At 45.4% G+C, this 27,802-nt stretch overlaps 1 protein-coding gene across 3 annotated transcripts; it reads right to left on the bottom strand.

Annotated features, from left to right (window-relative positions):
• Positions 1-81: 81 nt before the first annotated feature.
• On the bottom strand, positions 82-27,556 carry LOC135914387 (uncharacterized). 3 transcript variants are annotated; one of them, XM_070521695.1, is made up of 16 exons: positions 25,946-27,556; positions 25,804-25,871; positions 25,527-25,723; positions 16,617-16,780; positions 14,860-15,042; positions 14,719-14,775; positions 12,662-13,514; positions 9,151-12,588; positions 8,878-9,077; positions 5,425-5,631; positions 5,152-5,347; positions 1,421-1,617; positions 1,144-1,343; positions 867-1,066; positions 590-789; positions 82-235 (listed from the first exon to the last, which is right to left on the bottom strand). In XM_070521695.1, exons 8-12 carry the CDS (start codon positions 9,242-9,244, stop codon positions 1,580-1,582), a joined length of 735 nt encoding a protein of 244 aa, XP_070377796.1. In that variant the 5' UTR covers positions 9,245-12,588; positions 12,662-13,514; positions 14,719-14,775; positions 14,860-15,042; positions 16,617-16,780; positions 25,527-25,723; positions 25,804-25,871; positions 25,946-27,556; the 3' UTR covers positions 82-235; positions 590-789; positions 867-1,066; positions 1,144-1,343; positions 1,421-1,579. The 3 variants fall into 3 exon arrangements, with proteins under 3 accessions (XP_070377796.1, XP_070377795.1, XP_070377797.1); XM_070521694.1 differs by lacking the exon at positions 82-235 and adding an exon at positions 334-512; XM_070521696.1 differs by lacking the exons at positions 82-235; positions 25,804-25,871 and adding an exon at positions 334-512 and having other exon boundaries at positions 26,516-27,556.
• Between the last annotated feature and the right edge of the window lie 246 nt (positions 27,557-27,802).

Consider the following 27,802-nt stretch of genomic DNA (forward strand, 5'->3'; position numbering starts at 1 on the left):
AGTCCTAATACGAGTCCTGTGTAAACGGCACTTACCAGTAGTAGTGCAAGGCGAGGAGACAAGTCCACTATACCAGCAGGACGCCACTGGCGAGCCAATGTAGAAGCAGTAATGGGCGCTCCTGGAACAGCTGATGCTCGTGGCCGAAGTAATCTTTTGTAGCGCTGACCGTAGAGTAGTGCAGGGGCACGCTGGGTACGCTTGAGAACCGCAGTTGAAAACCGGAATGCAGAACCTGTAGCGGCACAGTGCTTATTTGTTAAACACTGGAGGACAGAGTTCTAAGACGAGTCCCGTGTAAACGACACTTACCAGTAGTAGTGCAAGGCGAGGAGACAAGTCCAGTCTACCAGCAGGACGCCACTGGCGAGCCAATGTAGAAGCAGTAATGGGCGCTCCTGGAACAGCTGATGCTCGTGGCCGAAGTAATCTTTTGTAGCGCTGACCGTAGAGTAGTGCAGGGGCACGCTGGGTACGCTTGAGAACCGCAGTCGAAAACGGGAATGCAGAACCTGTAGCAGCACAGTGCTTATTTGTTAAACACTGGAGGACAGAGTCCTAATACGAGTCCCGTGTAAACGACACTTACCAGTAGTAGTGCAAGGCGAGGAGACAAGTCCACTATACCAGCAGGACGCCACTGGCAAGGGTTTGTAGAAGCGGTAGTGGTCGCTCCTGGAACAGGTGACGCTCGTGGGCGAAGTAATCTTTTGTAGCGCTGACCGTAGAGTAGTGCAGGGGCACGCTGGGTACGCTTGAGAACCGCAGTTGAAAACCGGAATGCAGAACCTGTAGAGGCAGAGTGCTTATTTGTTAAACACTGGAGGACAGAGTTCTAATACGAGTCCCGTGTAAACGACACTTACCAGTAGTAGTGCAAGGCGAGGAGACAAGTCCACTATACCAGCAGGACGCCACTGGCAAGGGTTTGTAGAAGCGGTAGTGGTCGCTCCTGGAACAGGTGACGCTCGTGGGCGAAGTAATCTTTTGTAGCGCTGACCGTAGAGTAGTGCAGGGGCACGCTGGGTACGCTTGAGAACCGCAGTTGAAAACCGGAATGCAGAACCTGTAGAGGCAGAGTGCTTATTTGTTGAACACTGGAGGAGAGAGTCCTAATACGAGTCCCGTGTAAACGACACTTACCAGTAGTAGTGCAAGGCGAGGAGACAAGTCCACTATACCAGCAGGACGCCACTGGCAAGGGTTTGTAGAAGCGGTAGTGGTCGCTCCTGGAACAGGTGACGCTCGTGGGCGAAGTAATCTTTTGTAGCGCTGACCGTAGAGTAGTGCAGGGGCACGCTGGCTACGCTTGAGGACCGCAGTTGAAAACGGGAATGCAGAACCTGGAGAGGCAGAGTGCTTATTTGTTGAACACTGGAGGAGAGAGTCCTAATACGAGTCCCGTGTAAACGACACTTACCAGTAGTAGTGCAAGGCGAGGAGACAAGTCCACTCTACCAGCAGGACGCCACTGGCGAGCGAATGTAGAAGCAGTAATGGGCGCTCCTGGAACAGCTGATGCTCGTGGCCGAAGTAATCTTTTGTAGCGCTGACCGTAGAGTCGATGTGCAGGAGCGTGCTAGATACCCACCGCAATCGAAAACGGAACTGCAGAACCTGTAACGACACCATGCTTATTTGTGAAACACTGGAGGAGGTAGGGGACAGAAGGGGCCATCCCGTATGGCCTAGCGATTTGCACATTGTTCATCGCGTTTCCACCACATCTAATGACAAGAAAAATATCACCGCTTGTTTCCATTAAGAACTAAGAAAGCCGACTGTTAGTGAAGCGCGTGAAGCCAAGCATTGTCTTATCGACATTAGATTTTCCGGCTCTTCCAACGCTTCCATTTTTGTATATGAGCATCTGACCCCATCTAACAAGGCTCTCTTTTCCAAGGCTCTTAGTTTGAAGGAATAAGTCGATGTTCCTTTGGACGGGCAACTGCGAAACTAAGGCTAGGAAGACTACCAACAGCAAAGTTCTGACTATTCGTGACGAATTCGACCTAACCAAATTAGACTAAGCATAATTATTTAACCAATTAACAACGAACATGGCTTCTATACTGAAATCCAATCACTTGAATTGTTAAACGGATTTCATTCCATCATTCACTTTATTGCTAGGAGTCTTCGTATACACTTCGACGCTATCAATAATTTCCTCCCATCGCTAACTAGTCCGTTTTCACCAATTGCCCGTACTGAAACCTGGTTATCTGACCATGACAAAAATTTGTATTGCTTCCCTAACTATAAAATAGAATACTGCAACAGATTGGTGAGTAATCACGGTGGTGCTGCCATATATGATTCTTCTAATATTGCTTACCGAAGAAGACATGATCTATCCTTAACGGTTACTTAGTGCGAATCTGTTTGGATTGAATTCAGTAACTGCTTTCTTGCTCAACATAATAAGAATTTCAAGTTTGGCTGCACCTACCGTTCTCCCTCATCGTCAGTCAACGAATTCTGTTAAAATCTCGATCACATTTTACATACTGTACCACTATAAAATCAAAACTGTTATAAGGTGATAAACATTAATTTACTCGAAACATCACCTTTTTGTATTAACTACACTAGTTCAGTCCATAGCTACGAATATGATTGCTTAATTAACGTTCCCACACGCGAAGTCTGTTATGGTACAGGCACACTTATTGATCATGCATTTTCTAACCTGATTCATTCACGAGAGGCAAAACTTTTCCACATCGACATCAGTGATCATTACCCCCTGCTTTTACGTTTCAATGCTAATGTGCGACTTTGCCCGCATTCTCACGCTAAAGATGTTATTGACAAAGATGGCTTCATAACTACTGTTGCACATTCAAATTGGTCTGAAATTAAATGACTAAACGACCCACAGAAAGCCTTTTCGAAATTTTTTTTTCGCTAACGACATACTTCTGAAAGTTTGCCTCGAAAAAGAAATGAAAGAATAATGTGTCATTTTTCCACAATCCATTTCTCTCACTGCAGTTAGCAGATATGCGCAAACGGGTAACTTATATAGGAAAACTAAAAGGAAACCATTTAACATGAACCTACGTGCCCGATTTAAAAGCTTCTGTAACACTTAACTGTACAATAAAATCAGCTAAACGTTTGTATTTCGAGCAATGAATTTACAGGCGGCTAATGACACTAAATAGAAATTCGAGCTTGTCAAATCCTTTTTAAATAGATACGACTAAACCGGGTATCAAGAATTTTAAAGGATGGAGTAGAGCTCAATTCCCCTGGCGAGGCTTTTAGTAGTGTCTTTCTTTCCTAACAATCCACCTACTCCTGCACAGATCATCAAGGTGGACGGTCTACCTCATTCATTCTTTTTATTTCCTACAACGCCAGAAGAATTAGCTGCTGTTATAAATCACCTAAATGTGACAAGCCGTGGAATTCATGAGGTCCACCCTGCTAACATTAATTGCGCACGTTCTGACACTTAGTTATTGTTAATTTATTATTCAAAACTGGATTATTTCCTTCTCAACTGAAGCGTGGCAAAGTTATCCCAGTTTGCAAAAAAGGCGATAGCTCATTATTCCACAACTGTACACCTTTTTGTATTCTGCCGTTCTTCAGGATAGTTATTCAGAAACTAATTGAAACGCCGCTAACGAAATATCTAAGTTTATTATCGTATCTGCATGCCAGTTTGGTTTTCGCCACGGGTATTCCAGAGAGCTGGCATTAATTCATCTTACGGATTAACTAAAATTTATCATTGAGGGATTTCTCGCCGCCTCAGTTTTCATCGATTAACGCAAGCATTTGATTGCATAAATCATAATATCCTATTTTCTAAGCTCGAAACTATTGGCATTTGCGGTCCTGCCCTTTCGCTACTAAAGAGCTACTTATAAAACCGTGTTAAAGTTGTTTCCAGTGCTCATTCTCGACAGGGAACTACTACATTGGTGCGCCCCAGGGCTACATCCTGGGGCCGCTTCTGCTTATAGTTTATATTGATGATTTACCTAAGTGTCCTTCGACAAAATGCATTCTGCACGCTGATGATACCACAACATTCACTTTTCATAAAGATGTCATCTCTCGTTTATAAGATAAATGCTGACTTAGAAACCATTCTAAGGCGGTGTAATGTTCACATGTTATCTATTAATGCAACTAAGACTAAATTTGTTGCATTCTCTTGACATCAGCGAAACAGCTTCCATTCCACCTATCAGTTTTGCTCCTCACTGCCTTCACTCAAGTTCATGTTCATCTTTCCTTGGCATTCTACTTGATTGTAATGTAAAATATGACAACCATATTGCTCACATCAAAAAAATTAAATAGCTTACGGTAGACGCATCTTAAAGCACGCGCTTACTTCACACGTACCACGTTGCTCCCACTGTACCACGCTTTCGTCCACTCATTATGCTATAATATGTCGGGGAATCACCTATAATACTCGTATCGCATCTCTACAGACAGTTCAGAACCGAGCCATCACGCTTTTCTAATGCCTCTTACTACACAAGAATAACATCCTTACTATTTCTCGGCTCACTAAATACGACCTAGGTATTTCTTCCTAAAGATTTCTACGTAATGAGCTACCATCGATCACATTTTCACCACCTAACCTGACAATTCATAGTACCACTAGATTCACGTTGAATAACGAGTTTCTTTCACCAACAATCCGCACTAACTACGGTAAACCAACGGTGGAATTCTTCCATATTAGTATGGAACCCTTCCTCTCATTATGAAAAGCAAAAGATCTTTACACTAATTCAAAAAGGAACTAAACAAGCATTTATTATTGACAGACTAATGAAAAAATTTACTGTAACCGTTTTCTGTCCGTTGTTAGTTTTTGTTAAACTACCGGTATTTTATTCCCATACCATTCTTGCTACCATAAGATAAACTAAACCTTGTTGTTTGTAATCAAATCTGTATTTTTGCTTTGTTCATTTCCTGTTGCTTGTATACTACATTATATGCTACTGTTGTTTGAGATCTCAACTATCCTAACTTTTCTTGTACAGAAGGTCCCGATACAGTCTGACTATGGGACCTCCTCGTGCATACTAAATGCTTGTAATGTATCCCAACTTGTAACAATTCTGATTGACACAGCCGTAGTACGAGTGCCAAGCAAACGACATTTACCAGTAGTAGTGCAGGGCGATGAGAACCAGTCTTCCAACACGGCCGCCACTAACGAGGGAATGTAGAAGCAGTAGTAGTCGCTCCTGGAACAGGTGATGCTCGTGGCCGAAGTAATTCTTGGAGCGAAGACCGTAGAGTAGTGCAGGGGCACGCTGGATGTGCTTGAGGACCGCAGTGTAAAACAGGATTGCAGAACCTATAACGACACAGTGCGTATTTGTTAAACAGTGGAGGACACAGCCGTAATAGGAGTCCCGTGTAAACGACACTTACCAATAGTAGTGCATGGCGAGGAGACAAGTTCAGTCTGCCCGAGGGACGCCACTGGCGAGAGAATGTAAGCAGTATCAGCCGCTCCTCTAACAGGTGATGCTCGTGGCCGAAGTAACCTTTTGGAGCGCAGACCGTAGAGTAATGCAGGGGCACGCTGGATGTGCTTGAGGACCGCAGTTGGAAACAGGATTGCAGAACCTGCAGAATCTGTAACGACACAGTGCGTATTAAACAGTGGAGGACACAGCCGTAATACGAGTCCCGTGAGTTTTCACGTGATTCACTGAATATTTCCCTTTTTTTCATGGCCTTGCTCTACCCCAATGACGTAAAATCTCGTCTTACCGCAAATAAACGATCACTCATTCACTTCAATGCTGGTAGCCTTCGTAAGAACAAAGATGTAATTATAACTTCATTGCCTCACTTCACCATGTCTTCACTTTTATCTGTATATCGGAGACCTTGCTTTCTGATTCCGAGAACAACATGAGCAGTTTTCCATCTTATCAACCCGAGTATTGTCATCGTCCAGCTAAGCCATGGTGGTGCCGCCATTTTTGTTTCACAAGCGGTCACCTATGCTCGAAGATTTGATCTGGCAGTTAACATGAATCATTGCGAGTCAGTCTGGATAGAAGTCGACCGGTCATTTCTTAACAATAAGCACTTGATCCTTGGTTGCATTTATCGCTCACCGTCATCTTCCCTTAACGATTTTTTGCTTTCTCTTAATGCAGTAATGTCGAAGCTAGCTTTTGAAAATAAGGATGTGGAGATTGTAGGTGATGTTAATATTAACTTACTTGACACTGAAGCTACCTCGTACACAACTTAGATTGTTTTGCTGGATTCGGTTTTGAATCACTCATTGACTGCCCAACTAGAGTAGCCTCTCGTGGGAGCAGTACGCTAATTGATCACGTGTTATCTAACATATCACCATCGCCTTGCTCCGGGGTTAATACTAACATAACCGATTCAGTTTCCTGTTTTTCTTGCATTTAACAATGAAATACATGAGAGCGATAATAGCTACCTCACTTCCGTATTTAGTGCAGATACCTTTATTGAAGCCATCAGTGAAACTTATTGGTCGCCAATTAATTCTATGTCTGATCCCGAAGAAGCACTAAACAAATTCTGTACTTTATTTTTATTGACCGTTTCGACTAATACACGCGCTGTAATATGTGGGAAAAAGTATAAATATCTGCGCAACTCATGGATGACGGACGGTCTTCTAGAATGCTTAAGAAGGAAAACATGTACAAGAAAACTAAACGTCAGCCCTTTAATACTGGACTAGAGAGAGAGAGAGAGGAAAGGGGAAAGGCAGGGAGGTTAACCAGAGAAAAAAATCCGGTTGGCTACCCTACGCTGGGGAGAGAGGGGAGGGGGAGGTAAAGTGGAAACAAAGTAATGATAAGGAAAGGAAGGAGCATATGCTAATACTGGACTAGCTGCACGCTATAGTAGGTACTGTAAATTACTGAATGTTGCTTAAACAGGCGAAAAAAAAAGGTACTACGAAAATAAATTTGATCAGAATAAGGATAACCCTAAAAAGCAATGGCAGTTATTGAACTCTTTTCTGAACAAATCGTCTGTTAATGCCACTATAACCAAAATAAATTACAATAGTCTCGCTCTTTCTGAGCCCAACGAAATTGCTAATGCTTCTTCAGACTACTTTTCTTCTGTTTACACTAATACCATACATGCGCAGTTGCATAATACTTTGAGACGTACGACACAATCAATCTTGTTACCAGCTACACCAAATGCAGTGTGCTCCACGATTGCCAACTTTAAAAATACAGGGCCTGGCTTAGACAATATTTGTGTCAGGCATTTAAAACTGGTTGCGCATTTAGTTTGCGACACGCTCTAATATTATCAACCTTATGCTTAAAGAAGGTGCATTCCCTTCATTTTTAAAGAATGCCAAGATTATTCCTGCTTTTAAATAAGGCGACAAACATGCAGTTAATTACCGATCGATTGCAATTCTTTCCTGCCTTAGTAAACTCATTGAGAAATTATTTGTTAAACGTCTTTATTACTACTTAGCAAAGTTTAACTGGCTAAAGAACAATCAATTTGGCTTCCGCCCTGGAAGTTCCACGAATCTAGCTGTTCTATCTCTGACTACATAAAAAAAAATGCATTGATTCGGGGAACTTAGATCTGTATTTTTAGACTTCAGTAAAGCTTATGACACGGTTAACCATCAAGTCCTGTTCAACAAACTTGACTCTTATCGAATAACCGGTCCTGCGCTAACATTCTTAAAATATTTACTTCACCGACCATACACAGTGCATGCAGCGAATACTTTCTCAGCAACGAAATGTATTAACCAAGCTGTACCACAGGGATCAGTTCGGGGCCTTTGCTTTTCCTTTTATATATAAATGATCTTCCGGATTCTCTTAACTCAACCAACTAGGTTCATTGCATTACGGCATTGTTTCATGGGGCACCACGTACGCTTGTCACTTATGAATTCAACATATCCAAAATCAGTCAGTACGCATTATCACTTCTAGCTCCATGCAATCCAATGCCTCTGTTACTTCGCGCGTATAATATCCTGCCTATTAATAATTTGTTCCCGTTTAACATACTCGTCTTACTCCACAAGTTGCTTCATAATAACCTTACGTTTCCGTTCATTGCACTTCACCTTTTGCAGATTAAAAATATGACCAAATTTGCGACTAACAACAATTTCTTCTTACACATGGTTCATATCAATTACGGCAAAAAACATCTTCCTTCGCTGCATTCTCTTTGGAATGAATTACCATCAACCATAAAATCCTGTACTTCTCTTGCAATGTTTAACTTAAAAAATTAAATTGTAGGGTTTTACGCGCCAAAACCACTTTCTGATTATGAGGCACGCCGTAGTGGAAGACTCCGGAAATTTCGACCACCTGGAGTTCTTTAACGTGCACCTAAATCTAAGTACACGGGTGTTTTCGCATTTCGCCTCCTTCCAAATGCGGCCGCCGTGGCCGGGATTCGATCCCGCGACCTCGTGCTCAGCAGCCCAACACCATAGCCACTGAGCAACCAAGGCGGGTTACTCTTGCAATGTTTAAAAACTGCCTTAAGCATCATTACCTGCGATAACTTGACTACGATCTGGCGGTGTACCTTTGACTTTTATCTCACGTCATTTCTTGTATTACATCCATGCTTTTTTTTCCGGATTTCTTTTATAACGTGCGTTTTCGTGTTTGATTGTAAATGACTAGTCTAATGATGTATGATCTGTAGATGTTTATAATAACGCTAATTTACTGACTATTGATATCGCGATATATGCTATTAACCGAGGGTCCTACAACAGTTCTCTCACTTTGGGACCCTCGTCTGTATATTTGTCATATAATTACCTTTTTTGGGGGGAACCAATAAATCTCGAATCTAAACGACACTTACCATTAGTAGTGCAGGGCGAGGAGACACGTCGAGTCTACCAGCAGGACGCCACTGGCAAGGGAATGTAGAAGCAGTAGTGGTCGCCGCTGGAACATGTGATGCTCGTAGCCAAAGTAATATTTTGGAGCGCAGACCGTAGTGTAGTGCAGGGTCACGCTGGGTACGCTTGAGGACCGCAGTTGAAAACAGGATTGTAGAACCTGTAGCGGCACAATGCTTGTTAAACCTTGGAGTACAGAGTATTAATACGAGTCCCGTGTAAACGACACTTACCAGTAGTGGAGATCAGGAGGGAAGCCCAGTAGAAAGACGAAACGAAGATAAAATGGAAAATCGAAAATGCCCGACTGGATCGTGCCTGACCCATGTGGTGTAGAACTGCGAAACGCTAAACTCGCCATGGTTCTTGACGCCGCAGAAACTGGCGACTTCCATTTTCACCTTTTTGATGGTGGAATATACTGGCTTAGCTCCTCAGAAAGAAACGATGCATGAAGTGGACTATGTAGTCACAAGGACTGTTCAGAAGGATAGAGCAAGTTAATGTGGAGATCGACGAAGTGGCAATCGGAAGACGATCTCGAAGACAGACGAATTCAGTACCGAGATAAAAATACGGCTGTTCAATGCGAGATGTTTCACGCTTGGAATGGAAAAGCGAGCGTGCTCGGAAGAATCTGAACAATAACTACCATATCGCGCAATGAAGCAATTCGAAAAGACCTACTAGCAAGAAAATTAGGCGTAGTATTTGACGCCTCGTGTTTAAGATCAGGAATGTTCTGAATTATTATCTTCAGCCAGGAGGAAATTTGAATGCAGATGTAGCAACACTGTTAAGGAGTTTTGGAAGAAATTCTTGCAATGACAGCAAACGTAAATAAGTTTGCGATGATCAAGTTATGCTTGGATCATAAGAAACCAGGCGGAAGCCGTGAAGGCAGACAGACAGACAGACAGACAATGAACTTTATTTGATCCTGAGGAGCTTCAGCGGAGGCCCCTATCGGGGACCCGCGGAAGCCGCTGGCCGCGTCCAAGTCGGGGCAGGAACGCCGTGATGTTCCGCCCTTTCTCGGGCCCTCTGGATTGCCTCTAGTTGTGTCTGGAGCGATGGGCTCCGGAGTGCCTCTTCCCAGTCGGCTTCGCTGGAGAGAAGCCGACTAGAAGCAAGAAAAATTCGCCGTGCTGCAATGATGATTTGCAAAGGGACATCAAACGGTGAAGAAATGAGAATTTAAATGCGCATTAAGGTGCCGTTCTTACGTGATCCAGCCAGACTAGTATTCTAGGAATGAACTGGCATATGGCCGACGGTATGCTGCTATCATATCGATACGAAGACTCGAGTGAAATGCCAACGAAGGGCAACGAAGCCAGGGCAAAAATATTCGGTTGGTTGGAATTTCTAACGTCCTGCACTGTAACAGCTAATATCGGTATTCAGTGACGGGAAAAACCGGAATCTTGGGACAACCTTCTCCCAGACGAACGTGATTGATCTATGGAGAAATATACTGAGGAAGATAAAGGACTGAATGCCTCAAGAGCGCATCGACAACAAGAAAACGGAACGTAAGCACCGACACTTATCGGATGCAAGCGCGGTGGTGTATTCAAGTGCAGCATTCATGGTACTGTTATATCAGAGTGGAGACACTGCTGGTCCTGGCAAAGAAAAGTAGCTCTAATGAACACCGTCGTCAGTCTCGCAAATTAGAACTTTCGAGCAACAGTAAAGTATTGGACTACTTGTACAATCGTGCTGCATTGGAGAAAGAAAATGCATAAACCAACCGTTGAACACAGAAGAAAAAAAGAAGACTTACTTAGTAGAACAATGGGGATACGTCAATAGTAGTGAAAAATCGAGCAGGTATAATCAGGAGTGAACGCAGAAAAGATGTCGTAGTGAACAATTTTGTAGAAGAGATCCCAGTTGCCGCAGGCAAAATAGCCGTTACAAAATGCCGGATAATAATGAAAGGAAAAGAGATGATTCTCGTGTCAGATATACGTCGAAAAGGATCTCAAGACCAGGCACTGAAGTTGACAAGTTCGGCAGTTACTTGAATATTTGGAGAGGAACAACGTGAATGTTTCGTTGCGTGAATAATAGATGACAAGTTCTACGGTCCACTGAAAGCAGAAGAAATAAATACCGTCGAAACCTGTCTGATTTGGCTAGAACAAAGTGTGTATATTGAAAAATTGCAGAAATTCAGCAAGCAAGCGAATGTGCAGACAGTAGGCGAATACCAGGTATATTAAGATAAAGACCCAATGAGACTTCAAGGGCGCTTTCGGTAGGGGCCGTATCACAAGACGAGCAGCACCCGATCACGTGTAAATGGAATAGTTCGTTGACTATTAGTGCGACGCATATATGAACAATCTTCACGGTGGAGTACGCGGTACACTGTCGCGTATACGTGAAAGAAATACGACAGTGCGTTGTGTGGCGAAGATGCAATTCCAGATCATCGTAAGAGCAAGAACTTCCTCTTGAGGGTGAGTAACGAAGACCACAGTCTGAAATAGCTGGTCTATATTTCAACGGTGCGCTGGGAGCAACTACAAAAAAAGTAAGGAGACATAGCCAAACTGTGTACCAGCTTTCACATTTGCCGTGACAAGAGGCACATTGCGAAACCGTTGGAGGCGCTCCACATCGGTTTTCTGCATTATTTTCGGTGTTTCTCAGCTCTAACATGAATGTGCTCAGCAACAATGCAAGACTTTCAGGAGAACGAATAAGGTATTCAATGCGGTCACAGCAACATCACGTCGATAACAACTGAACAATTTATGACCTATCACAAAGTAGAAATTTCTTCCACAAAACACCTTGTGGGGGCGGTTTCTGTGAAAGGCTCATCAGTAGTTTTCAAGTCTACTGCGGAAAGCGATCGGTGGATGTGTACTGCATAATGGGGAACTATATACCCGAATATACGAAGTAGGTGGTATCATTAAAAAACAATCGTTCACACAAATTCACGATGGAATCGGAGAACCTATTCCTCTAACTTCTGCGGAGCCGATGGGCGGAACCAGAAAACTTGGAGGAAACGTTGAAGAATAGTAGGGCAACCTTCGACAAAAGTGAAGACTACGTAGAGTTACCAAAGCATTGTGAAAAATGTGGCACTCCGAGTAGACGAAATAAATTACGGGTGAGGAAATGAAATCAGCTAAGAAATATAACCAGGAACGGAAGAAATTCAACGTCGTCTTACTGGGAGAGCGACATACAAAAGCGTTTTGGAAACTGTGTGGCGAAGTTTTCCGAAACATAAACCTAACCTCGAAGGTCTGCATAATAAATACATTCGACAGCAAATTTCATCGGAAGCCCACAAAGTGTGTACTTGCGGAGCCGGCAGGGTGTAGCAACAGGATTAAGACAAGGAGCACAGAGAACAGTAACCATAGCCGTCACAGGAAAACACGGCTTAATTCAAAAGCAGACGTTCGGAACCTTAAATGCCACAGGGCTTATCCGCCACACGAGAAAACAACCGTAGTACCATTGGAGTGAATAGATGGTACTTATCAGAAGTAGTGCAGGGAGCTGAACGAATCTGCGTCTCCCAGCTGAAAGCTACCAGCGAGAAAAATGCAGGCGTAACACGGCCGGAAAATAGATGTGCAGAACCGCCCGCTGGATATGCTTGTGAATAGCCGCAATGGAAAGCAGACGGTAGGAACCTGAAATCAGGCAGGGCTTGTTAAACACTCCAGAGCACAGCCATACTACGATTCTAGTGTTCATGGTACTTGCCAGGTGTAGTGCCGGGTGAGGAACGAAGTCCAGTCCACCAGCAACACTTCCCCGCCGAGGGAACGCGAAAGAGTTAAGGCGGTCGGTGACGGCACGAGCGGTGATCAAGGTCATGATCTGCGACGCAAGGAGGAAAGTAAACAACCAGAAAAGAACAGCGGGAACCGCAAAGAAATGGACCACTCACCATAGCTGCTGCACGGCCGGGCTCCGCTCCAGACCGTGGGCGACGTAAGGTCGCCACAATAGCTAATAGCTGGCGAGGCAATTTCCGAATGGCGTTTGCTTCCGTGATTCCACATTTCGCTCGATAGCACTGACGCGCCCGGGCTACCTTGTCACGAAATGGTGGGGTCGGGTCGCAAGGCCATTCGGAAGGGTCCATGTCCCTGACGCACTCGTAGAGGACGGCTATCAGCTGTAGCCTGAGCAGTATAAGCTAAGCCGTTAAAACCTGAAGCTATACGCCGCCACCCCGCAATACGTGGCCCGTCCTCTTCGATTCCGGCACGGAGAAGACCCATGTGGCCGCAAGCCATGCCCACGAAACCTCGGGCTTACAGCTAAGCAATTTTGTAATGTAGCTATACATTACAAAATTACAAAACAAACAGTTAACTTCCCTATGGCGTGCCCCACCCTCGCCAGCTAGACCATCTACAATATGCACAAAGACCACCTGATGAGCGTTTAGGGCGCTCGATGCGAAGCTCGTAGAGACGACGCTCGCCGTGACGAGGGGTTGCTGCGCAGGTCCTGGGGTTAGTGGCCACACTCAGACTTGGATGTCCAGTTGCCGGCCGATGTGCAACGGCCACAGCCGTGGAAGGATTGTTGCTTAGAAGCATCTGATCTGGAACGTAGGCAAGAAACTACTTGCAATTTTCAGCACAAAGCAGGGCTGCCAAATTGTCACGTGTAATTTTGCCACATCTGTGGGCGAGAATTTGAAACACGCCAGGACCAAATTTATTCAGGAAAGCGTCTAAACGCTGTGAGGAAGTCGCTTGCTGAGAACCTGTGGCCAAATTCACTGCAGCTGACCGAAGTAAAACCCATTCGACAAGGAAACTCTAAACAAACACGATGGAGTCCATATGTGCGTCCGAGTGGCTGGCAGTAAAAAAAAAAGGCGGGAGGAGTTTCAAAACCAAGTACAGCGCCTTGATAAAATGCCTTTCACAACTCGGACACCGAGTTCTAGTGGCAGCTATTCAGGCGTTCAAGCAATATATAATATCAATGAAGAAGTCTACCTGGAAATAAGCTACACTGCCCGCTCCTGATCCGCATGTTTAAAGCGTCATACATGGCTTAGAAAATAAGAATTACACGATGTTCAGTTTGTTATACATGGCCACGTTCTGTCTCAACACATGATGACCCAAAACGTATGAAACTGGTGGTCATAACCCCGTAGCGGAGCAGTTCAGCGCCTTAATGAAAGATCTGACCCGCTTTGCTGAAACTGCTTCCAAAATTTAGACTTACTCGCACTGGAGACTCAAAACGTGGCCGAGCTCGTTTACGTGAGCCTTTGGTAATGCGTGTCATTGAAACTTGCAGTCAGCTGCAGAAAGCGCAACCGAAGCTGGCCACCCGTAAGATGACATTCAGAAATGTAGCAAAATAGCGTCCGTGTAATAATTGAGGCATGTCGCATTGACTTCAGTTGTCTTCTAATATAAGCAACTACTATTGCCCATATTTGTACACTGCATTTTTTTAGGCTTGTAGCGCAGCTCAGAAAGAGCAAAAAGGGAGGTGGAAGGGGTAATGAAAGGGAACGGAGAACAGAGTTCATTACCATTACCATTACCACCCATTACCACTCATTTCATTACCACTTCCATCTTCCGTTTTGCTCTGAGCTGGGCTACGAGCCTGAAAAAGTAATGACATACCAGCTCGCCCAAACTGCCACGCCTTTGTATACTGCAGCACAATAAAGCGAAAAAAGCACTTCTGACGTCAAAAAAATTTTACACGTTTTTCATTGCCAGAATATTTCCCCCGAGATCTCGGACATATTGACCACAATACGTAAAGTTGCCCACCTTTTGGCAAAACTGCCTCTGACGTTATCCTCGCTCACCGCCATCCAAAACGGTCATCTGCAAAACGAGAACAGCAGCGGGCTTATTGGTGACCACTCGAGGAGAGAGCCAAACTACGAGACGTCAGTACGCGATACTCACTAGCAGTGGCGGGCGAGGAGCAAAGTTCCGACTGCCAGCAGGACGCCATGGGTGAGGGAAGGTAATTTAACAAAACACCATCGGCCAGATTACGAGTGATTCTGTAGGCCATCTCCCGAAAGGACGTTGGGAGCAGCCCACTGGATAACCTATGGGCTTCAATCGAACGCAGACGTCGGGATCCTGAAAAGACAAGATTCCGTACTGAGCATTTCCACTAAAACATCCCGAAGCGTTTTGCAGAGAAAAGATTTCTGTTTCTTGAAAAAGCACGAAAGTGGTCTCGCGACACCAGTGGAGTTCTGAGCGGGACAAGTTAACTGAGCTACCAATGTTGCAAACAAAGGAAGCAATAATAAAATATTGAACGGTAGCTAGATGAGTATGAACATTTCTGGACCCAAGATGACCTTTGATGAAGTCAAATGCTAAGCACTCTTCAGGGAGTTTTCTTACAGAATTAGTGAGTGGGAGCTTAACTTAATTAGAAGCTATCTCCGAAATTGTAGCAATGTGTTTCACAGGTGCATCTATCTCCAAGCTAATGTCAGTGAATAAAGGTGTATCACAAGGGCATTTTAGGGCAGTCTTTATTTTTGCTTTATAGGTAAATAATAACGCTACCATTCCACCAATAGAAAACAGGTTTTATACGCGGATGACATGAATTGTTTGATACATGATAAAATCAAACAAGTTGCCAGGTGTGACCGAGCTTCAATTGAAGCACATAAAGCAAAGCAACGTGGACATTTTTTTAAAGGTTTCTAAGCACGGGAGTAAACCCTTTATGCCTAGCGGCATTGATCATATAGAGCGGACAAGCAGTATACTATTATTGAATGTTTTTCATGACTACGTTGGAATGACCACGTTGGCAATTTAAACATGAAGCGATCTGGTAGAATAGGTGCTTTAGGAAGGACGAGACCAAATGCCACTTAGATGCAGGTCAAGCCCATCTTCGATACGATCACAGATGCAGTATATATTGTCATGTGGGGCACAACTTCTAGCACTAAAATTAAAAGGCGAACGACAAAATAAAGCATTTCTTTTCGCTTCAAAGCTACCAAAGAAGAAACCACTAGGGATTCCAGAGTTTGTTACAAATCCAACCACACACGCGCATACCGGCGACATTAATGCTGACGTTAAGATATCTACAAAAAACTTGAAGCAAGGACAAATCACGGAAGAAAGCCTTGACCACTTGAACCCCACTGTCGGGAATGGTTGCAATACTGAAAGTGAAATTCACTAAGCAAAGTCCTAGAGAGATTTCAGCAAGCTACGAATCATTTTTTCCCCTACGGTTGGCTAGGACAAATGTTTTTTGCTTTTGAATAAATAAATAAGTAATGCTGACAGAACGTTAAGCTTTGTTTAGTCACGTGATGTGTTCAAATATAATTACCACATGGTAAATGCATTTCATGCTTGATTATGAAGGGGTAGTCCAGATAAGTGAATTTTGATGAAAATTTACATTTCATTTTTATTTTAGTCACAATTATGTTACCGCTGTTGCTCGAGTGGAAAATATTGAGGACAGGGTCCTAGTCAGGTATCGACAAGCACTTCATATCTGGTTTTCTTCGTACTGTATTTTCCTTTCTAGATACTTGTCCAAGCGATCAAACAACTTTATGTAACGAAAGGGAAGGTGAATCTGAAACGAACTGAAGCAATAACGCTGATTTTTCGACCATTCGAGGACACAGCCGTAGTACGAGTGGCCTGTACGTGGTACTTGCCTGTAGCTAAGGGCGACGAGCGATCTCGTCTGCCGGCGAGACCGCACCGGCGAAGTGGAACGGTTGGTCAGGGTACGAGCGGTGCTCTAGGCCATCTCCCGAGGGGGACGTTGGGAGGACGGCAAACGTGGAGCAGCACGCTGGATATCCATCTTACACGTGGGCTGCAATCGAAAGCACAGGTCAAGATTCTGGAACAATAAGGTATGGATGCAGTAAGGCTAAGTGCTGGTGGAGTTGGTGCATACCGAACGAGGAATTAAACCAGTTAAACAGGCGCATACACACTAGAGAAAAGCATAGGATGGTGCTTTTTTTTTAACTATCAAGCGACTCCACCAGCATCGTCCTGTGCACTTATTTGTACTTTGTATGCATGTTGATCGCTAGTTGCTTGTTTAATAAGGCATGGGCATGGCAGTGCTACCAGCACTCACCTCGTAATTGACAAGTTCCACGTTCTGCATCTACGATCTGCCGGCGCGCGTGGAACAAGCGGTGCGGTTCGATGCGACTTTGGCTGCGCAGGAGCACATCGCCACATGCGGCTCCCTGCTACACCTTTTGTCGGATTAAGTGGTAAGACTCTGAACGGCTACACGTGTGGACCGCTCTGCACATATCGACATAGCGCAACCATACCTCAGAATTTGAAAACTTCACACCGTCAACGCCGTGGTGACCGGGCATGGCAGCGCTACATGCCACTCGTGTCTGAAATTAGCCCCCTCGCCTACATTGTGCAGGTGGGTAAACGTTGTGGTACGTGTGTTAGCACGAGCAGTACCTTTTTAGTAGCGCTGGCCTTCCAACAACCATTCTTTGTGATCGACACGGTTCTGTACTTCAGATTACTTCTTATGCGAGGGTACATTGAAACCAACCCAGGACTAGACTTTAAGCACATCGCTAAGGAACTCGAAACTACCTTCGATATTAAGGACATTACGGAAAAGACACTGGTTGAATAAGAAATTCGTTAACGATCTTGCAAAAAAATTTAATGCTTGCGAAATCTAGGTTATTTGTGTGAATGGAATGATTGAAACAAAAGATTAGACCATCTAGAAAATGTCAGTAGGTTGTCAAATTACATCGTTTATGGCACATGGCGTCTATGGGAAACAAGTACGCAAGTTGGAAGCCAGGTTACGTGGAATCGTGCCATGAGCAGCCGAGCCATTCCCGACAGACAGAAGCGCGAATTGCAGCGCCGAACCTTCCATCATCTCAGCAGTAAAGACGCAAGAGTGGCACACGAGCTCTCTTCGGCTTACACAATCGAGACGTGCTCCATCCGGAAGTGGTCACTATTGAACGCATGCACGGTTAATGCAAGGTAAGACGAAAGGCAAAGCAAGCCGTGTAATATGTAAGCTCCCGAATTCTCGAATGATATTCGATGAGGTTACAAATTGAAAAATACGGGATATGGTTTATCGAGGAGGACGGCAAGAAAAGCACGAAAAGAACAAGCTTGGGACGGGACTAAAGAATCCGTACCAGACACGAGAAAGCGTCGCTGGTGTGCGACAAGCTATGCAACAGCAATCGGTCATACTTGTGTGGTGCGACCGTAAAAACAAATTGCCATTGGAGACAAATGCGGAGACATCGAACACCTTGGCATTTCTGTGAAACGACGCTTTCTTAAAGCTGTTCATACTAGCGTGTTTTTCGGAAAGAAAACAGGCGCGTGCACGTTCTCTCGCCAAATTAACCGCGGTACACAATGATACATCTTAATCAGGCTTGCATTTGTTCGTGTCTTATTTTAATTGCACCGGCTGCTTCCTCGGCAATTACCCGTTCTGTGCATGTGCCATTGCACCACCCACTTCTTGGACGATCCCTCGCTCAGGCTATGTACCACAGTATGGAAAGCTATTGTAAAATATCATCGAAGCATCTCGAAGACTGAGCAATTCCTTGTCGCGAGCACGTGCTACTCTAATAAACCGCTCATATTCGAAGCAGCCACCGGTCTATTGTTTTCAACAATAGTGACGTGAACCAGCACACTACCTCTCCGCAAAGGAAGGGAAGGAAGGTCAACCTGCAAAGAAGCAGAAGAGGAAACTGGTGGAGCAGCGGATCGGGCAACGAGACCGAAGAGAAGACCATATGTAAGCATCGGGACTGCTCACTGGAAAGCAAGGCGCCATTGTTACTGGACTAGAAATGAGCGAAGCATATATTTACGAAGAAAAACAAGGCGCTTCGCCCTAGATCCCGAAGCTTATCAACGCAATTAACAGACAAAATTTGCACACAACGCAAGAGAATAAGCGAAAGCCTCAACAGCGCCAAAGTACAAATGGAGGAATTTGTAAGAGGAAATACTGCCGAAGCAGCATTTGAATGATTACGACATGAAAATAACGACTATCTTGAATAGAATAGAGTTCAGAATTCAAGAGGCCATACAGTTGGATTTGAACAATGGAACGCAGGTGGCATCACAGTTCAGAAGACGCAAGTGAAATACATGAGCTACCAATTCTGGAAATGACAAGGTTTGGCGGAAGAGCCCTAGAGTGGAATCGCTTCTGGACTCAATTCAAGTGAGCAGTCCACTTCAGACCTAACATGAGCAAGGGACAAGTTTATTAGCACCTCTAACCGGAAAGACAGCGTATGCTATAGAAGGGCTTCATTGCTTTATCTGGATATGAAAGTTGCGATGAAGCGATAAAAATACTGCGAACAACGTTCGCAAATCGTGAAAGATCAGTGGAGCTGCGCATGAGTGTGCTCTTGAGTCTAGAGAAAATGAGGTTTGTGCAAGAAACTGATTAACTACGCAAGATAGTGCACGGAGAGCAGTTGAACAGATTGTCGGTCTGCACCTTCAGTGATTCGAGTGCCAGTTTCGCGTCGATGTTGACAGCGTGGAAGAGAGCAATTCCACCGGAGTTATCAGTGCAGTTCAGGTCAAAAGAAGCAATAAAAAACAGCTCAGCCATGAGAGCTAGCGCGCAAAGCAACAAGAAAGCAATGCAAGGAAAAGCTGGGCAGGCTTAAGTTATTCCAGCGAATGACACGCAGAAAGGCATGTCATTAAACGACTATCTGGAGGCAGGACATCAACTCTAAGGAAAAGTGGCCCGATTTGGAGACGTTTAAAAGGCATTTCTGCAAATTTCGATGCACTAAGAGGACAGATGCCATGAGATTTATGCGGGTGCCTGATGATGCGAGCAAAAGCTGTGGAATGAAGTACAAACCCGCCGCATGACGAGTAACTTCCGGTAAAACTCCGAGCCCGTTACTTCTGGCAGCTACAATCAAGCACCAAGTGAAACAAGTGGCTGAGTGATTTGAAGATGCGAGAACCAGTGCGGAAAGATTTACGTGGATGATGTAATCCTAGGGGCAGCAATGTTTTAAGGTGCTGTTAAGTTATACAAAAAGGCAAAATAACTGATCAAAGAGGTGGCGATAAACTTCGGGTAATGGACAGCTAATGAAGAGAGCCTAAACAAGACAGACGAAAACGAAAGGGACGACGATCACATTGGGATGCGATCGGAAGGATACACCATGTTTCTTGCCATTTTATGGAAGTACTCAAAAGACGTGCTATCCTTTCCTGTGAACAAGTATGCATCCTTACCAGCAACAACGTAGTTAATCAGAAGGACAGTGCTGCACAAGCAGCAGGAAAGATATTTGATGCGCTTGGCTTGTCACCTTTTACGATACGCGCAGAGATAGCCCTTCAAAAATTAGAGAAGGGACGATGCGCGAGATGAGCCACTCCTTAAAGCAGAATGCGACAAGTGGAGGGACCCGATTTCTAAAACGAAGGAGCTGCTGGTTTTAGTTCTCAAATAGTACGCAAGCAAGGATCAAATAGAATAAGCATACACGCTGTACGTCGACGGAAGTGCAACAGCATACGAAGCGGCACTATACTTGGCTGTCATGTAAACCAATGCAACAAAGTCAAGCCTACCGACAGCGAAAAGCGACGCAAATCAAAGAGCCAAGTTTAACAAGACTTGAGCTAATGGCAGCGGTGATGGCATCAAGGCTAGGCGTCTAAATCAAGTCATTTCACCACAAGAATTGAAGCAGCCTGCTTGACCGACTCAATGATTGTACTTCATTCCATCACAGGAACAAGCAAAGGGGATACATTTGTTAATAGTCGCACAAGTAAGAGGAAACGCAAACGAGCGAGTCGTGCATTGAAGGTGAAGACAATCTGGGGGATCTACACACACGTGGTATAAGCGCAAAGACTGACGGACTCGAAAAATAGGGTGGCATGTACCCGAATGAGTTACATCTGTGGAGCCGGAAAGAGCAACCGTGATTCACACGAATGTAGAGGTGGACGATGAACACGAATCACATTGTCACACCCGCACAGGAACAAGAGAATAAACTAATACTCTTGGAAATCAAATTCGTCATACGGGCGGCATCTAACAGCATGCGTTTTCAAGTTCATAGACAACGCAAGATCACAAGGCCGTTTACAGGCCGTTTACAGGCCGTTTAATTGCAGAGACATTGGATACGACGAAAGTACTACTCGGGCAGCCAAGTGGCAATGCCGATTCCACCGCTAAGTAATTTAAAATAAATGGACAAGTATTGTCACAACAAAGGACTCGCAAGACAAAAGACTTGCACCACAGCCGAGAATCAAAGCCGGCACGTCATCGCATTTCCAAAGGACGGGTATTTCACTGAACCGCGAATACGTCACGTTGATCAAATATTGCTTTGCGGATTTCAAGCAAAGCTAGCGCAAGTGCGGGTTAAGTTGCGAATATTGCAGGGTCGCCAAGCTTTGAAAAGTGTTATAAATGCATAGTCTGCAAGAGGCGTAACACATCATCAGCCTGGTTACGCCCACTGCTGGGCAAAGGCCTCTCCCATACTTCAACTACCCCGATCATGTAATAATTGTGGCCATGTTCTCCCTGCGGACTTCTTAATCTCATTCGCCCACCCGACTTTCTGCCGCTCTGCTACGCTTCCCTTCCATTGGAATCCAGTACGTAACCCTTCATGACCATCGGTTATCTTCCTCCTCATTACGTGTCCTGCCCATACCCCCCATTTCTTTTTCTTGATTTCAACTAAGATATCATTAACTCGCGTTTGTTCCCTCACCCAATGTGCTCTTTTCTTATCCCTTAACGTTCAATTCAATTCAATTTTATTTCCCACAATCATCTGGACGGCTTCCTGGCTGAAAGCTGCTAGAGCAGCATGACAAAAGGCGCAGGAAGCCGTTAAAAGGCATAGCGGAAGCAATGGAATCATCGCAAACAATGGAATCAAACACGATTTCAGTTTAAGAAATCAGTTTTACAAGATACGCCGAAGATCAGCGAATTAAGTATTGAAAGAAAGAAAAAGTTGAGAACAGGTAACGAAAAGACACAAAGTTGAAGTTCATTCCCAAATAACAATTTCAAGTGCACTGTACGCAATCAGTAGGCATGAAAACACGAAATAAAAAAACAATTTGACTTACAACACGATACATAAGCAATCGCAAACACTGTACAAAACAATACACAATAGGCCAGAAACACGGTGTCAAACCTAAAGGTCACTCACAATACGCTGGATCTTTTATTTAGTTACAATTGCAGAACATATGTTCTAAGCTGCCTTCTACTATATCCAGCAGTATTTTGGTGCTTATCAAGTGTTAGGGAAACATTGTAAGCCAGTGACTGAAATATAATTCGTACGAAAATGTATCGCCCACATATCAGTGCAGCGCGTTTTAACAGTTGACGAGTAACGCAACGATGCCAGAGAAGAGGTAATTAACGATTTTAGGTTATGAAAAATTAAAAAAACTAAACAAACAACGTTACACCTATCATTCTTTCCATAGCTCATTGCGTCGTCCTCAATTTAAGTAGAACCCTTTTCGTAAGCCTTCAGGTTTCTGCCCCGTAGGTGAGTACTGGTAAGACACAGCTATTATACACTTTTCTCTGGAGGGATAATGGCAACCTGCTGTTCATGATCTGAGAATGCCTGCCAAACGCACCCCAGCCCATTCTTATTCTGATTATTTCCGTCTCATGATCCGGATCCGTGGTCACTACCTGACCTAAGTAGATATATTCCCTTACCACTTCCAGTGCCTCGTTACCTATCGTAAACTGCTGTTCTCTTCCGAGACTGTTAAACATTAGTTTTCTGCAGATTGATTTTTAGATCCACCCTTCGGCTTTGCCTCTCCAGGTCAGTGAGCATGCATTGCAATTGGTCCCCTGAGTTACTAAGCAAGGCAATATCAGCGAATCACGCGTTACTAAGGTATTCTTCATTAACTCTTATCCCCAATTCTTCCCAATCCAGGTCTCTGAATACCTCCTGTAAACACGCTGTGAATAGCATTGGAGCGATCGTATCTCCCTGCCTGACGCCTTTATTGGGATTTTGTTGCTTTCTTTGTGGAGGACTACGGTGGCTGTGGAGCCGCTATAGATATCTTTCAGTATTTTTACATATGGCTCACCTACCCCTTGATTCCGTAATGCCTTCATGACTGCTGAGGTTTCGACTGAATCAAACGCTTTCTCGTAATCAATAAAAGCTATATATAAGGGTTGGCTATATTCCGCACATTTCTCTATCACCTGATTGATAGTGTGAATATGGTCTATTGTTGAGTAGCCTTTACGGAATCCTGCCTGGTCCTTTGCTTGACAGAAGTCTAAGGTGTTCCTGATTCTATTTGCGATTACCTTAGTAAATAGTTTGTAGGCAACTGACAGTAAGCTGATCGGTCTATAATTTTTCAAGTCTTTGGCGTCCCCTCTCTTATGGATTAGTATTACGTTAGCGTTTCTCCAAGATTCCGGTACGCTCGAAGTCATGAGGCATTGCGTATACAGGGTGGCCAGTTTTTCTAGAACAATCTGCCCGCCATTCTTCAACAAATCTGCTGTTACCTGAACCTCCCCAGCTGTCTTCCCCCTTTGTATAGCTCCCAAGGCTTTCTTTTACTTCTTCCGGCGTTACTTGTGGGACTTCAAATTCCTCTAGGCTATTCTCTCTTCCATTATCGTCGTGGGTGCCACTGGTACTGTATAAATCTTTATAGAACTCCTCAGCCACTTGAACGATCTCATCCATATTAGTAATGATATTGCCGGCTTTGTCTCTTAACGCATACATCTGATTCTTGCCAATTCCTAGTTTCTTCTTCACTGCTTTCAGGCTTCCTCCGTATTCATTATCCGCATTTTATTCTGTTCTGCAAAGTCTAATAGCGCTCCCCTGCTATTCCTAGTGCATATGCCATATTCCCCCACTGCCTTGTCTCCAGCCTGCTTCTTGCCTACCTTGGCATTGAAGTCTCCCATCAGTACAGTGTATTTTGTTTTGACCTGACCCATCGCCGATTCCAAGTCTTCATAGAAGCTTTCGACTTCCTGGTCATCATGACTGGATGCAAGAGCGTACACCTGTGCGACCTTCAATTTGTACCTCTTATTAAGGTTCACAACAAGACCTGCCGCCTTCTCGTTAATGCTATAGAATTCCTGTACGTTACCAGCTATAGTCTTAATCAGGAATCCGACTCCTATTTCTCGCCTCTCCGCTAAGCCCCGGTAACAGGACGTGCCCGCTTTTTAGCACTGTATATGCTTCCCTTGTCCTAACTTCAATGAGCCCTATTATATCCCATTACTGCCCTCTAATTCCTCCAATAGCACTGCTAGACTCGCCTCACTAGATAACGTTCTAGCGTTAAACGTTGCCAGGTTAGGATTCCAATGGTGGCCTGTCCGGATTGGACAGGCCGCCAATCCGACAAGACAGGCCAATTAAATTCTGCCTCCCCTCCCGGCAGACAGAGTCAACGAATCGGGGTAATTGCAAGTCACAGGAGCTGACCTCACCGGAAGACTTTATGCGAAAAACAAATACGACATTGTGGAACAATACGTTTTCCCCTGCGCGGTAACGAGAGGAGTACACTTTGACATGACCAATGACATGTCGATATCCAGTTTCTCTTTTTCAAGCTTTCCGGCAATTCACCGCACGACTGGGTATACCTGCCATAATCTGTTCGTAGAACGCCAGCACCTTTACTAAGGCCGAGAAGGAAATGCTTGAAGCTGTTGGGCACGAATGAGCGAAGGATTACTGCAGTACGCACCAATGGAAAACAATAGCCGAGTGGGCCCCGTGGAGGTGTGGGATGATTTTTCGAGTGCCTCACACGAAGCCTGAAGACATTGATGCGAAAAATAATCTCAGTGGAGTGTAATCTCCCGCTTCTTGGCCCAATACCTCGCTATGGAAGAGTGCCACACGTATTATTGGTTTGGCACGTGAATCCCCATAATTTATTTGAAGTTTACCACTTCTATCACTCGCCGTGTGAGGCAATGATAGCGTCGACCCTTCTCCCCAAACAATGAGCAATGGTGCACAAGCAAATCCCGCATCGCTGTCCTGTGTACTACGTAAACAAGTCGTGTACGCAAGGCAACAAATCACACTAACTCGGCGCTAGAGTGCATACGACGTGAAAAAAAGAAGAACAAATCGCCAATTGCCGTCAAAAAACGCGAACAGTAAAGAAACATTTTCTTGCATCGATTCGAACAGCGCGCGGAAGCCCCGTAATTTGTTTTGCACTATTGCGTCCAGTATCAACTGCGACATGCGAGCAACTGGCAAAGCGGTAACACGTTGCAGCTCCTACTAAGGGCGCTTGTGCCTGAAGTAGTCCCACCTGCCTTGCTTCTAGTCAAGAGCGGCAGTACTCGGAAAAGCACGAACAACTAAATATTATCAACAATGAATAATAATAATAATAATAATAATAATAATAATAATAATAATAATAATAACAAGAATAATAATAGGACACAGCGATAGTACGAATCGTGTTTAAGCGATATTTACCAGTAGTAGCAAACGAAGTTCCCCGGAGAAGGACGCCATGAACGTGGAAATGCAAAGGAGCCAACGCGGTCAGCCACGGTAAGGGGTGCTCAAGGCCATCTCCGGCGGGGGACGTTGGGAGGATGGCAAACGTGGAGCAGCCCGCTGGATATCCTTCCGACTCGTGGTCCGCAATCTCGAAAGCGGACCTCGGGATCCTGGAACGACAACAAGGCTTTTTTTAAGCACTCGACAACACCAGATGTAGTACTGCTATTCATCTGTACGCGGTATTTACCCGGTGCAGGGCCACAAGGCAACACCGACGACGGAACACGGTAGACCGGGCGCGGTGCGAGTGATGCTCTGGAAAATAGCGAGGACACTAAGCCCACATCGAAAAACGAACAGCAACAACGGCAACGAAACGGGCCGCTTACTGTAGCTGCTGCCCGGCCCAGCTCCGACGAGAACAGTAGGCGACGTCCGGCGTCGAGGTGCTGCGTAGAGCGGGTTAGTGCCTAATAGCTGGCGAGGTTATGTCCGAAGGGCGTTTGCTTCCGTCATTCCCACATTTCGCTCGATAGCACGCGCACTCACGCGCGCGGGCTATCTACGTCACGAAATAGTGGGGTCGGGTCGCAAGGCCGTTCGGATGGGTCCATGTCCCTGACGCAGTCGTAAGAGGACGGCTATCAGCTGTTGCCTGCGTAGTGTTAGCTAACCCTCTGTGCCAGCTAAAACCTGAAGCTATACACCGCCACCCCGCAACACGTGGCCCGTCCTCTACGATTCCGGCACGGAGAAGACCCGTGTGGCCGCAAGCCATGCCCACGAAACCTCGGGCTTACAGCTAAGCAACAACACTAACTTTACAGAATTTTGTAGTGCAGCTATACGACCATAGTGAGCGCTAGCTAGTGCAACTGAACAAACAGTTAACTTCTCTAAGGCATGCGCCACCCTCGCCAGCTAGACCATCTAGAAAAAAATGCACAAAGTGCACACACAGGCCTTTTGAGCGTTTAGGACGCTCGATGCGAAGCTCGTAGAGACGACGCTCGCCGTGACGAGGGGTTGCCGCGCAGGTCCTGGGGTTAGTGGCCACGCTCAGAGTTCATCCACAGTTCAATAGTCCAGGCGCCGTCGGGGGGTGGAAACGCGCACAAACAAAGGGACGAGTACTCGGCAGGAACGACTTGCGGCTCATATACGCTGCGCCGGCTCGACCGGAGTGTCGTCGGCGTTTAGTAACGTAGCTGTGCCGGCTGGCGGTCACTTACACTCCGGGAGCTCGAAAGCGGGGCCAGGAATTGCCGAGACGGAGAAGGCTGGCGGGTCGGGCAACAAGTCTCTCGAGGCGTGCCTCACGTTTTTCAGGTTCGGTGCATGAAGCCAGTGCTTCCAGAGTCTGCCGAAGGCGGGAACATGCGCAGCGTGTAACTTCGACAAGCGCTGCCACTGAGAGCGCGTAATTAAGACCAGCAGGAGCTCGAGGTATGGTGCGACGCAGAAGGCAGCAGACACGACGCACGCCGAAGCAGACGGAAAAGACAAAATGGCGGCCTAAGCCCCCGGATGCTCGCTATGTGCCCTCGACGACCGCGATGCCAAGCTCTTCGGCGCATGCGTTGATACACCCGGGCAATTTCTTTTCTTCTCTCATTGGTCTAATGTCGAACTACGTCACCGGCTCGCTAGCCGCCGTGCCGCTGTTATCACCGCGACTGGCGCGAGGGCGATGGTTAAACCAAAGGAATAAAAAAAAAAGAGTTGCAGCCTGCGTACAACTGCCGACCTCGGAATGTTCTAGAAGCTTCCACAAGCTTCCACTGTGTTCTTGGACATGCAATGGCGTTAGCGCTATCGCCGTAGTTTCACGGATATTATAACCGGTGGACGGAATCTTCGCGGTTCCGCCATACAGGTTCCGTGGCCGCCTTCGCATTCGCGTTGGGCTCCGGCAGCGAGCATGACTTGCAACTCGTGAGCGCGCGCCGCGACATGTGTCGAGTTGTCTGTACGCGCAGTCGTCTGCTCCTGCCGCATCGTTTCTCTTGGAACAAAAAAAAATGAAATTCTATAGCTTCAATTGCGTGCCCGAACAACGCGATCTTATTTTGAGACATGGCGTAGCAGGGGCACTAACGGGCTAATTTTGACCACCTGGGGTTCTTTCACGCGCACCTAAGACCAAGCACACGAGCGTTTTTGCATTTCGGCGTTATCGAAGTGCGACTGCCGCGGCTGTGATCGAACTCTCGACCTGGAGTTGAGCAGCGGAACCCCATAGTCAC

The sequence above is a fragment of the Dermacentor albipictus genome, chromosome 7, assembly GCF_038994185.2.
Source record: "Dermacentor albipictus isolate Rhodes 1998 colony chromosome 7, USDA_Dalb.pri_finalv2, whole genome shotgun sequence".
NCBI classification, from domain to species: Eukaryota; Metazoa; Arthropoda; class Arachnida; order Ixodida; family Ixodidae; genus Dermacentor; species Dermacentor albipictus.